The 12,535-nt window shown below is 39.1% G+C and overlaps 1 protein-coding gene across 1 annotated transcript in view; it reads left to right on the top strand.

Annotated features, from left to right (window-relative positions):
• The window catches only part of LOC306810360 (uncharacterized protein ENSP00000383407), a 29,141-nt gene extending 22,029 nt beyond the window's left edge, over positions 1 to 7,112 (top strand). Inside the window, exons 6-7 of the mRNA XM_079322860.1 lie at positions 4,240 to 4,308; positions 7,038 to 7,112. Of these exons, the coding sequence (XP_079178986.1) occupies positions 4,240 to 4,253 (14 nt within the window). The 3' untranslated portion in view covers positions 4,254 to 4,308; positions 7,038 to 7,112. The remainder of the gene's footprint in view (positions 1 to 4,239; positions 4,309 to 7,037) is intronic.
• The last annotated feature ends 5,423 nt before the right edge of the window (positions 7,113 to 12,535 follow it).

Genomic DNA, 12,535 nt, shown 5'->3' with positions numbered 1-12,535 from the left:
TGTGGTGTGATTAGCAGATATTTTTCTTCATGTTTTTTTTTTTCTCCCTGCAAAATATCTGAGTGATCCTGATGTCTGCTCTGATAGTATCTAATCCTTAGGGCTGTCCTACACTTGTACCGTAGTGGGTGCTTTGCCTTAAGACTGGGAGTAAAAGTAGATCTTTCAAAGAAAGCTTGCTTAAAACAATTTTTTTCAGACTTGTTTGACCTATTATTGCTCAATGTTGTAGTGAAGGTTAATACTCTTCCCATCCAATCGTTCATTTATTTCAAGAGCTGGGAGGACGTTCATCCTCTGAAAGCAATTTCTAATCTAATCTCAGATAAACAGATCTCAGTTGAAAAGATCATTTTTGCCCTTCATTTTTCATATGAATATTCTAGGCTTTGCTGCTGTGAATTAGCAGGGCAAGAGGAAAGTCACAGTGGGGTTCTGGGTTAGTAAACTGAGTACTGAGTACAGAAGGAGAAATAAGCACAAATGAGTTTTCTTTCTGTGAGTCAGTTTGCCAATTTGTTCTGCAGTCTCACTTCAAAGCAGTTTAAGATAAAATGTATGCTGAAATGATATAAGATTAACTTCAGAGAGTCAAAATGTCAGCTCAAAACATCAAGTGCAATTCAAATGATATTCCTCTTAGAAACATAAAGCAGGACATTTTAAAGCATGTTTTCTCTTTTTTGGTCATAATTCACAGAAGATAATATTATTGCTGATGGAATACATTTGCTCCAAGGAAAGAAGATAGAAGAAACAACATGTCAGGTGAAACAACTACTCTTTTTTTTAAGAATCTAAATTTTCATTCAAATAAAATTCCATTTCTTGTCTCCATTCAGCACTTGCCTAGCCTAAACTTCATGCTCAATATGCCTCTGTACTTTAGAAGGTGATTTTAAAAGAAGACTCTGGTGACTTCCAAAGTTGTTCATGATTTTTCTTATGCAGGCCATATGGATTTCATTGCCTAGAAAACCTTTTCCTTCCCTGAGTGAATACATTTCTGCTAAATTGATGTGCTAGAACTGTGTCTGGCAAGATCTATAATAAGTCTTTAGATTTGTCTTGCATGATCCATATTGGCATATGCATCCTAATGCTTTCTGAATTTCTATAAACTTATACCATATCTCTTCTTCCTAAATCTGTATTTGTCATCCCACTGGCATGAGGAATTAATGAATTCTGACCCCTGGGTTTGCATAATCAACAACATAAAATTAGATAAAACCCATTAGCTGGTGAACAGCAGAGGTGAGGAGAAAAGACTTGTAGCTCTGGAATTGGAATGACTGATGTTTGGGTTTTATTTCACTTCCAGCCCAATGTTTTCTCTAGTAATGTTTTACTTCAGTTCCAGTCTGTGGCAAACCAGCTTAGCTGTGCTGATTTCACAGGACACATCAGTTTACCCAGTTTGGGATTAAAAATGTATAACACGCATGTATATATGTGTGTTATGTGAGTTCCTCTAAATGAGGAATTAATAAAATTCTTTAGAACCTGAAAATCTATTAAATTTTCCTTTGCAGAAAAGTTTTAAATTCAAGGTGAGGATTAAACTTTAGAAAAAGCTCTGACCTGAGCTTCCTTTGTTTTTTTAATACAATGTCAGGAGTCCTTTTAGATGTTTAGGTTAAAAACAAGAAAAAAATGTATATTTATCACCCTCAAGGCAACTGAGATAAGACAGAGAACTGTGAAAACACAATGTTTAGGCAGTGCTCAGCTTCAGTGTAGGTCAAAGTGAAGATCTGGGTAAAAAAAAGAGTCAAATGATCTGCATTTGGGGGACAGATAATCATATTGGAAACTGGTGCCTGCAAAGTCAGTGTGTCCCAGGTGTCTCCTGCTTTCCCCCAGGGTTTTATCTGTCTCTGCATTGTTAGTTTGTTCCCATGATTATCTCCTCTCCCAGCTGACAAAAGAATACCTGAGGAAGAAGGAAAGAAGGAAAGAACTCTTTTTCTTTTGCATATGTCATTCTCTGATTTCTTTCTCTCATTTTCCAAGCCTCATGGAGAAAGATTGTGCTTTGATTTCCTGCAATAGTTCTTCCCTTGGTGGGAGGGATCCCTGGCTCTGCCCCTATTCTGCCAGGACAGCTTTTGGACTGGCTCCTGGTGAAGATCCTAGAGGTCATTCCTCAGACATGATAGACTATGGAGGGGAAAAAGGAAATAAGGCCTATGTTTGCTTTAAGTATAAGTACCATAAAATCCCTTTAAACTTTCCCACATGAACCATTTGCCCCATTTTAGAAGCAAAGTCCTTGTTTTGACTTCTCAAAGCATTTGAAGATACTTTTTTCAGGTGCATAAATGATGAACTATGGGGACTTGGGTCCCTCCAAACATTGGTATCAGCTTAAGACCTATTGCACTTGCTTTTTAAAAAATTCAGGTTTAATGGCATTATTTTGAATTCTAATGATCGTTACCTCTTGTTTTCATTATCGTCAAGGTAACATTGATAGAATTCTCTTATAAGCTTCCAAAATAGTCTGATTATATCTATATTCATTTGCTGCACTACATTACACACACAAACAAGGAAATGCTGAGAGAACAGTGTAATGGGGGAAGCTCTTTTTCTGCAAAATCAGCACAAATGAGTATCCTTAGGAAGTGCCTGTCTGCTGAAGCACACAGCATGAGGAACAGACAGGAGGAATTAGAAGTCTGCATGCAATTGCACAACTGCAGCCTCAGGATCACAAAACTGGGTGGGATAGCTCACACAACTGAGCTGTCCCAGAAAGTCCAGGGAATTACAGGGAGCTACTCCCAGGAATGTGACGGAGCAATGGGCACAAACTGAGATGCAGGAAATTTCACTTAGCATAAAGAAAGCACTCTTCTAGTATAAGAGGTGGTCAGACACTGATGAAGCTTCCTAGAGAGGATATGAGAAGTTCATCTTTGGAGACATTCCTGTCAGGAGATGGACCTATGCAGCTTGCTCTGGTGACCAATTCTGAGCAGGGAGCTAAACTAGACAATCCCCAAAAGTGCATTCCTAACTCAGCCTGTCTGTGGGAGTTTGTGATTCTGTGTGCCATGGAAGAGGCAAATTTACAAGCAGGAGTAAGTAGCACAGGTGAGCACCTTAGATTTTTTTTCCTCTTGTTGAAGGAAAAAAAAGGAAAAGAGATAGCAAATAAGTTTCCCTGAGTGCTTCACAAAAGCTTTAATCCTTCTCCATTTCCTAAATTGACATTCATTCATTCCATTCATTCTGTAAGTGCTGGAAAATGGGGCTTGAAACAGGAGTAAAGGTTGAGGGATATAGCATGAGCACCACTGCAAAAATTGTACCTTGCCATAAAAAGTGCCTTTACTTTCTGCATTTATTTTTCATACCTTTGTTCTTATTTACTCATGTCTAGCAGGGCTCCCTTGATGGCTGGAAGCCTTTGCAGCATATTGGGAAGGACATAAAATATCAAGTAACGCAGTCTTTGGGCTAATACATTTTCAGAAATGTTTCATGCCTCATTTCTCACGTAAATTCTTAGGTTGCATTCAGCCTTCAACGTGTCATTCATATTCATGAAGGGAAAAGGCCAGTGTTCATCACTTTCCTGCTGAGCTGTAGGCACTGTCAGGCTTGCCCCAAGGACTGCAGCAGTGCCCCAAGGAAGGTGCATTCCTCTGCTGCTCCTCTCCTGAGGACACTGTGACCAACAAATGGCTTTTGGGCAGATGATGGAAGTGTGAATAGTCTTGTCTTAGTTCTGAGGATTGTCCCATTTTTCTCCACATTGATAATCCAGTTCAAAATCACACCCCTGGTACTCAACATCCTGGGAAAAATGAGGTGAACTAAGAAAGATTTTAGAACTGCATCAGTGATGTTCCTCAGCTGGGGGGCTGCTGCTGAGGGAAGTCTTCTCTGGCTTTCCTGTTCATTGAGCATGGAAAGCCAAGTTCTAGGATGAGATCCAAAGATCCCACACTATAATACACAGCTCTGCCATGGTACCACTTTCACTGTAATGTCTCCAAGACGTTCCTGAATCCCAGATAAAGGAGGAAATCCAGACAGCTCAATACCAAAATAATTTAATGGGTGGCAGCTGGTGTATGTCCATCTTTTTCTTTCATATCCACACAACACCAGGCTGAAATACTGCTGAGCTCTTATCTATGTTTAATTACATGATGCTATGCTTATTCTTCTTATGTAAGTTACTTTTTTTTTTTTTTTTTAAATTTTACTTTTCTTACTATCTAGGTGATAAACTATGAGCAATGGATCCCACCACGAGTTCACAATCCAGGTGTGCCTGGTAACAGTGAAACGGTGAGTTGCCACAAAAATTGTTTATTTTTTTCACCAACAGCTGGGAAGAAGAGGCTTTTTTTTGCTGTGCTATATGTTCCTTCTCCAAAGGCTGAAAGATCTTTATCCACACCCAAGTAATTAATCATGATATCTCTTTGTCTTCTGTAGAATATTGTATTATTGTTCTGCTATTGGAATATTTTATTATTGCTGTGATTTCCAGGAAAGAATCTGCCTATTATCCCTAGGCTGCTTAGTCTTACTCTGTACTCATTTTAAACTAGTTGGAGTACCAGACCAACATCATGGGAATATTTAAGGTCAGATGTTTATGGGCAGGAGCACATGAAAGAAGTCTGCACAGTGCTTCTCTGTACACTGGTTATCTGTGGCTTTATCAATATTTTTAAGAGGAAATTTATACAAATTTGGTGCATTTTACAGAACTCTTAAACAGAGCAAGAAATTGTCTATCACAACATACTTTTTAAATATAAATTATGTTCAGCCATGCTATTACTTAAACTTTCCAAACATTTTGGTACCATAACAATTAGCACCGTAGACACAGTAAACACACAGTATTTTTTCTCTTTGCACTATTACACTATACTCTGAATTTAAGTGAGTTGGTAGTCATGATTAAATCATTGCATTTCTTTGGGAAAGGCAAAGCAGTTGAAGAAAAATCACAGGGATTAGACTGTGCCATGACTGAATTCTTTTTGCTGAGAAGTGACATGCTGTGCAAGTAGTTTTATTGAAATTAATGCAGTTACACCCAGGAAAGAGAGTGCTCAACAGAACTGAGATGGCAGGAATCTGACCAGCAGTGTTTTACACTTAGCTCCCAAATTGCTGTAATTCTGTCACCAGGTTAATCCTCATGACATCTCACTGTGCAAAGATTCCTAAGGTATTTAAAAATACCTTTGAATAAACTGGAAACAGGTTATCAGACACAATTTAGGTTTTTCTTCTGTAATGTATTTTAGAAGTGCATCTTTAAAATGTATATATTTTTTTGTGTTTAAGTATTCCTGAACACTGCATGCAAATTACTTGTAACTAAAGGGCAGCCTGTGATTTATTTTTTTACGCAATTCATTTTGATTTGTGATGTGACATGATTTTTCATCACTAAAACCCATTAAGTAGGGAAATCAATAATATTCTTGGTTCTTATTCATGCAAGAATTCTTTCCTTATAGATAGCTTTGCTTATAGATTGGGGCAAAGCACAGATCACCTGATTGTCAGGTTTCTACATTAAAGAATGTTTGGATAGGCAGATAAAATTCCATATTTAAATGCTTTGGTAAGCCAAAATAAAATACTGTAAATTTAAAAGCTATCTCACCACCAGCTGATACTGAATGAGCTTTTCCTCCATGAAAGAGAGTTACTGCATTTATTATTTAAGCACTTATGACTTTTGTCTAACAATAGACTCTATGAAATGAGTGCTTTTAAGGAAAAGAGGATTAGAGTTTGCCATTAATGAAATTATCTGAATAGATTATCTTCCATTTATCTTGATGTCTCCATGATGGAAATCCCAGATCATAAATCAAAGTCATCATGTTGCTTTTGTGTCGTTACTTATAAGTGAACAAATTATTATTGCTACAAGAGATCTAATATGAGAGCAATATTAGCATTTTAAACCACTGTGATTTATTTTGCAAAGACATCTCACAATGAGAGACTGAAAAATTGCACCTCAGTTTCTCTCGTTAGCTGAGGTAAAAATGCATTTCTGCTCTCTTGAATTTGGAAGAGGAAAGAAATCTGCAACAGAAAAAGCACAGCAGAACTGCTGGTGCTGGTGAGCACCCCGTGTCCTATGGAGGGTCCACCTGTGTTCACATCCTCTCTGTTGGGCACCAACCAGTAGCTGGAGGTCATCAGCTGAACTTCTGGAGAGTGTCTTTGGTTTTAATTTCATATGTACTGAGTTCAGTTTGTGGTACTTCGAGACTGATGTGCAGCTTTTGGGGATAGCTGCAAAATTCACTGCAGTGCTAAGACACTGATGAAGTCATGACTTAGAAGAGACACTGGAAACATGAAAAGGTGTCAATTCTCTGTCTTCCTGATCTTTTCCTGTGGTTGACTCCCAGTTTCCAGAACACTGCAGATTTCATGAGATGCAGCATGCTGCTGAGAAGAAGGGGGTCTAAACCCAACTGCTATCCACTCTGGGAACTTTAGCATTATTGTGATTAAAGAAGGACTCCTAGGGTCCTATCCTTAAGGAAAGAAGTCAGCATAGGCTCCATCAGCATCAGTGTGATTTATATCACCCATAAAGGTAGCCCTGAAAGGTGTATCTAGACACATAATAACAATAACAATAATAATATTTTACATAACTAGTAATATTTTATTATAACAGTGCCTGAAAGAATAAGGCAGGTTCAGATTTTTTGGGTGTGGGTGTAGATTTATTTCATTAGGTCCTGCTTGTATTCAGTAATGCTCAGGTATTCAAGGAAAGAAACAACAATATGAACACCAGCCTAAGCTTGATGTTTCTTGTGAGGTGCCTTTTCCCCTTTTTTTTTAATCTATTAGTCTGAAGCAAGGAAAAGCCTGACTCTCAAAGCATTGTGTTAATGGTCAGATCTTAGAATCCAACACTGTCATTCTCAAGATAAACACCATGTTACCCTTAGGTTTTATTTTTAGGGTTTGAATGATTTTAATGTCTTTCTTGTTTTGTTTTGTTTGTTTTTTTGGGGTAGGGTACAGAACCAGACAATAAAGCTGAGTCCAGGGGAACATTAAAAAGATTGCAGAAATTGGTCCGAACAAAGAAAACAAGTACACAGAGCTTGGAGGATGTCAAGCACGTTCTGGTTCCCCTCAGTAAGTACAACATCACATCAGCATTCTCTCCAACATTTGGCAAATGACACTGGATTGAACATAACTGTAAACAACCCTGTCCTGGTCTGTCATTCTCCACCCACCATTCTGAGCCCCCAAGTGAGATGTTAGTGCGACAGGCGGCAGCGCTGACTTCCTCATGGTGTGAAACCCTCTTCCTGTGCCCTGCTGCAGTTCTGCAACAGCACCTCTCACAAGTGGGGATCCTAGATAAACACAATTGTATAACAGCAGGGCCTCCCTGCTGGGGACACTTTGGGTTTCCTACTTTTGTGTCCCATTTCGGGTCAGAAAGGCAAAATTCACAAACGGGAAGATGATTTCCGTGGGTCAGCAGCATCTGAGAGTGCAGGAGGGTCTGAGGTGGGATAATCAAGTTGGTCTCTCATCTGTGTAATTCTTACACCTGGCTGTGACACCCAGGAATTCTGAATTGATTCTGGCCTCAGCTGATTTTCTGGAGTCTCCTGTGGATCTCTGATTTGACTGTGCAACAATTCTTCCTCTGAACTTATTTTGCCAACATTATTTTAACAATGCATGCATTGGTTGTACAGTGCACTTGTTTATATGATTATTTATAATCCAGTATTTGCAAAAAGAGTTTAAACTATCTGTTGAACTACTGCTCCAGCCAAATCACTGCTTGGGATGAAACACATGAGGAAATAGGGATTTTAGCAACTATTTTGTAACTACAACATACATACAAGGGGTAGGAGAGCAATAGTCCAGAAAGTTTCCTGAACTTTTCCAGCTCAACTCATGCTGTCTGAAACTATCAGCAATATGACATTCAGTTAGCAAATTTTCATGGCCAGAACTAATAAAATTTTCCACACCTTTGAGGGAGCAAGATGAGTATACCAAATGGAGAATAAATCTCACTTTTGGCTCAGATGCCTGACCCAGTACAAAATCCTTTCCATCTCCCTAATTATCATAATTATATGTTTTTGGGGTGTTTTGGGGGTTTGTTTGTTTGTTTGTTTGTTTTTTGGGTTTTTTTTTTCTGTTTTTTTTTTTTTTTTAAATTTCCTTTTTTTTTTTTTTTTTTTGTTTTTTTTTTTTTTTTTTTTTTTTTTTTTCTTTTTTTTTTTTGCTTGGTTTTGGTTTTGTTTTTTGTTTGGTTGTTTTGTTTGGTTTTGGTGGGGGTTTTTTTGAGATGTTTTCATTCTTGTTAATTTCTTACCAGAGTCCTTGGCTTTTTCTTTATATGGAGTGAAAGACAGCTATTAAATTAAAAAAAAAAAAATTGAATTGCAACATACTATAACATGTATTTGCATTTTAAAGATACCTTAGAAGATGCTTATCTCTCTGAAGAGGATGAAGAAGCACTAACTTCTTGCATGAAGCTGACAAAAGCTCAGGAAAAGAAGACCTGGAGAGACAGCACAAGGAGAAAAGAAGAGACTGAGACCAGGACGGATTTTATTTCTGCCTCTCTGGGCCGCTCATACACTTCCAGACTTAACAACTTAGGAACTATTTCAATCCATTCTGAAACAGAGTTTCACTTGTGGGGTGACTGGAAGCCGTTTCCTGACAACCAGCTCTGTCCTTGTGACTTTTTAATTTCAAAAATAGAAGAATGGGAAAATTGTACTTGCTCTTCTCATCAGCCACATCTTACATACTCCCTAACTGATATGGATCTACAGTACTCCTGGGTAAGTTGAAGTGGTTGCTTTTGTGCTGATATGCATAAAAATTGGAAACTTTTTGCAATGATTCAGCATTAAAGAGATGCTGTCATCTTCCATGTGGTTATGAAATGCAGCAAACCAAATTTAGATTTCAGGTAAATGGATGTGAATGCATTGCTCAGGCTAACACCAGGGGTTCGTATAGCCCTAGGTAGTTCATTTTTAACCATGCAGACATCAGCAGCTTAGAGATGGAGGGCTCTAGGCTATTCAGTTTCTCATCAGCACACTCATGGTTTTTTTGGTTTTTTCATCTGTACTATACTCATCCTTCCCTGGGCTAAGTCAGTAAGGCACAATAAAGCCAATGAACTTGGAGCAGGCTTCTGGAGGTCACTGAAATTCTAGTAAAGGATACTAGAGTTATTTAGGCAAATTTCAGAGGTTGCAAAGGTCTCTGTGTTTCTGTCTTCTTGGTCAGCTCAGCTGGTGGAGCCTATTTTTGCAACTACCCATGTGGCAGCAAGATTCTAGAGACAGAAACAAAAAAGTAGAGCTTGGTCTGAAATCATCTTCATTGGATAGATCTGTGGAGGAGGTTTTCGTATTTTAATTGCTGGCTGTTTTAAAAAGGATATTCAAAACATGAAGAACAAAATGAAGAGAAACTCTTTGGGGTGAGATATAAAAAATATAGATGCGGCAACAAGGCTTTTCTCTCTCCTCTCACTGGGCACAGCAGGTCTTCTGGCACTCCACAGAGTGAGGAGCACATGGAGGGTGACTGGTAGAGTGAAATACATCAGGGAAGCAGTAAAAAGTAGCCTCTTTCCCCTTTATGCCTGTTCCCTCTACAGAGGGAACAGAGCTGTCTCTCACTGTGAAATAAAACCTGCTCCCAGGAAAGTGCACCTAAACCGCAGGAGGTGGGACACCTGCTGAAATCTGAGCCAGCTGAGTGTTCAGATGGAGACCTGAGCAAGCACAGCAGGACCAGAGGGTGTCCTGCTGAGAGCAGCATGGTCTGTAACAAGAGCACATGTAGTGTTAGAAAGGTACTAAATGTGGGTCTGTGCAGCAGCCATATTTCTGAATTCATGGAGGAGGTAATTCAGATCCTTTTCAATAGCTGACACATCAGGCAGGACCTGAAATGTGGGATTTATCCAGGTGTAGATTTTCCTGGGATTTGACGTAGCAAACAGAGTCTAAAACTTTGGCTGGTGGATAATTGTAAAAAGAAAGAAGGGAAAGTACCCCTTAAAGAAGCTGAGGGAGATGCAGCAGTGAAACCCTGGCCAGCTCCAGCCCTGCATACTCCCAGGGAGAGCACCTGCAGACAGACCTGCAGACAGAGAGTTGGCAGAAATGGGCTGGGAGCAGTGAACAAAAGCTGTGGTCTGGCTGGGGAGAGCCCCTGCATGCCAGGAAATAGGGGTCACTGCAGAAAGTGAGCTGTGTCAGGGATGCTGGGCTCCATCATATGCCTGGCTCCTTTCTGCAAGCAGTTTTCAGCATCCCAATTGAAGGCTGAAATCCCAGGTAAAAACATTAATAGAAGTGTCAGTCAGATTTATGAGAACATAAGTGTCAATTCAAATAATTTTATTTCATTTTGTCACTAACAGGCTGTTAATGTTCCCCACCCTGGTGAGATTTGTCCTACCCATGTTACTATTAAATGCCAGCAAGGGGTTTACTGCTTTTTTTCCCAGAATTGTTTATTTTGCCATCTGCCTTCCTGACAGGCTCTCTGACTTTAATGTATCTCTGTAGGTTTAGTGTCTTTAGATTTAGATTACAGCCAATGGCAAGACATCTCATTCTTTGCATCTTCATTCTACCAACTGGCTCAATTGAAGTTTACAAAAGCTGGATTTTCATTTTTGCTGTTTAAGGATCAAGAAGAGGACACTGGTGGTTTACTATGAGAGGGTCGGAGAGGGTTGTGCAGATGTTCTTTCTGATGTTGATTTATTTATTAGAGTAAAACCAATATATTCAATAATATTCTTCTCTATTCTGTGAGAAAGAAGGTATGGTTTCATTTTCTTGAGTTAGTAGCCCCTGTGTTGTCTCTGCTGCAGCAAGTTGTGCAGGAGACAGCTGGAGATGAACTATCAAAATGGTTGTTGGTATGTCCTGAATTGAGACCCAACTGACAGATGCAAAACAAAGATCCAAGACTCTGCTATTCCATCAGCAAACTGCTGCTGACCTGGCTTGGGGGACAGACAAATATCTAGATCAGACAAATATTATCCAGACATATCTCAGCAATGCACGCAAAGCTGATCGGGCCTGGCCTTTATTAAAGCTTGAATGGCAGATAGCAAATTAAGTAGTTCTCTTCTTTAATCACAATGAAAGACATGGATCTCCATGACAGATTGCTGTTTAGAGAGACAAAATATCCTAATCCTAATTCCCTTCCTCCAATTTCTTCTCTTGACTCCCTCTTCCTTTCTTCCTCATCAGCAGTGAAGACAGCGCCCTTATGGTGCTTCACATTGCCAGTTTCTGCCACCTAAACCAGTAAAGAGGCTGATGGAAGTTGTCTAGACAAGGACTGTGAGAGCAGACTCCAAAAAACATCTTCAGCTCCAGCAGGCTCCTCCAGCTACTCTTCCTTCAGCCTTCCCCAGTTAAGCCTTCAGTAACCACCTGGACAGTCTCTGGCACAGGAATATTGCAGACCACTCACATTCCACCCATCCTGTCATGGTGCCACTGTTAGATTCTTTGTGCAGAATTAACCACAGGTCTTTTTATATATATATATATATGTATGTATGTATATATATATTCATCATTCAGCTTCTTTAAATATAATTAGTGCTTGGTCAAAATTTTGCTAAGGGCAACATAAAGAATTTGGGGTTTTTTTGGTGAGTCAAGCTTGCCATGTTAAATTATTGTTACTGGTATTCTTTCCAGAGAGATTTAATTTATAAATAGTTCTTCCTTAGAAAGTAAAGAGTATATTTAAAAAATAGAGAGTACTTGAGGGAAAAAAAAAAAGAGAAAAATATCCTTGCATGCTTCCATAGTAACTACTCTGCTGAATATTTTTCTTTTATCACAAAGTATATTGGGAGATTTGGTCTGATGTTTGTGATGTTATGAATCAGCTGAAAAGCAGGCAGAGGATGGAAGAAAAGATTGTCCAGACACCACTTTAACAACCACTTGACCTCAATGGGAAAGGTTATTGGGGTTTTATACTTCTTTTTATTCCTCAGGCTTAACCCTGCAGAAAACAGTTAAGCTGTCTGTCTCAGACTAGTTGTTGGGTTTTTTTTGGGGTTTTTTTGTGTTTACTGAAAGCTGCCCTTCTGTCATCTGTATGCTAAGATACTCACTAGCCTAACAAAGTAGTATATTTGGAAGTGCCATGTTCATATGACTTTTATTCAAGCACTTTCAGCCTTCTGTTGCTTTTTCTTAGTCTGTACAATTTCATAAGACTTTTGCAACCTCATAAGGCAGGAAAGATCTACAGTCAGAGGATGGAAGCTACAGGAACTTGCAAGGCTTGAATGGACCTGAAAAGCACCATGGAGTATGGTGAGGTCACAGCTGAGGTCCTCTTCACAAAAGGGTTCCCAGACTATCCTGGACAGTCTGAGACAGAGAGAAGAGATGCAGATGAATCTTTTTCTCCTCTCCATCAATACTTTAATGTACTACATCACTGGCTGACC

The sequence above is a fragment of the Erithacus rubecula genome, assembly GCF_903797595.1.
Source record: "Erithacus rubecula genome assembly, chromosome: 1".
Taxonomy (NCBI): domain Eukaryota; kingdom Metazoa; phylum Chordata; class Aves; order Passeriformes; family Muscicapidae; genus Erithacus; species Erithacus rubecula.
The sequence above is the reverse complement of the archived record's forward strand: the minus strand, read 5'-3'. Positions and strand labels throughout refer to the sequence as shown.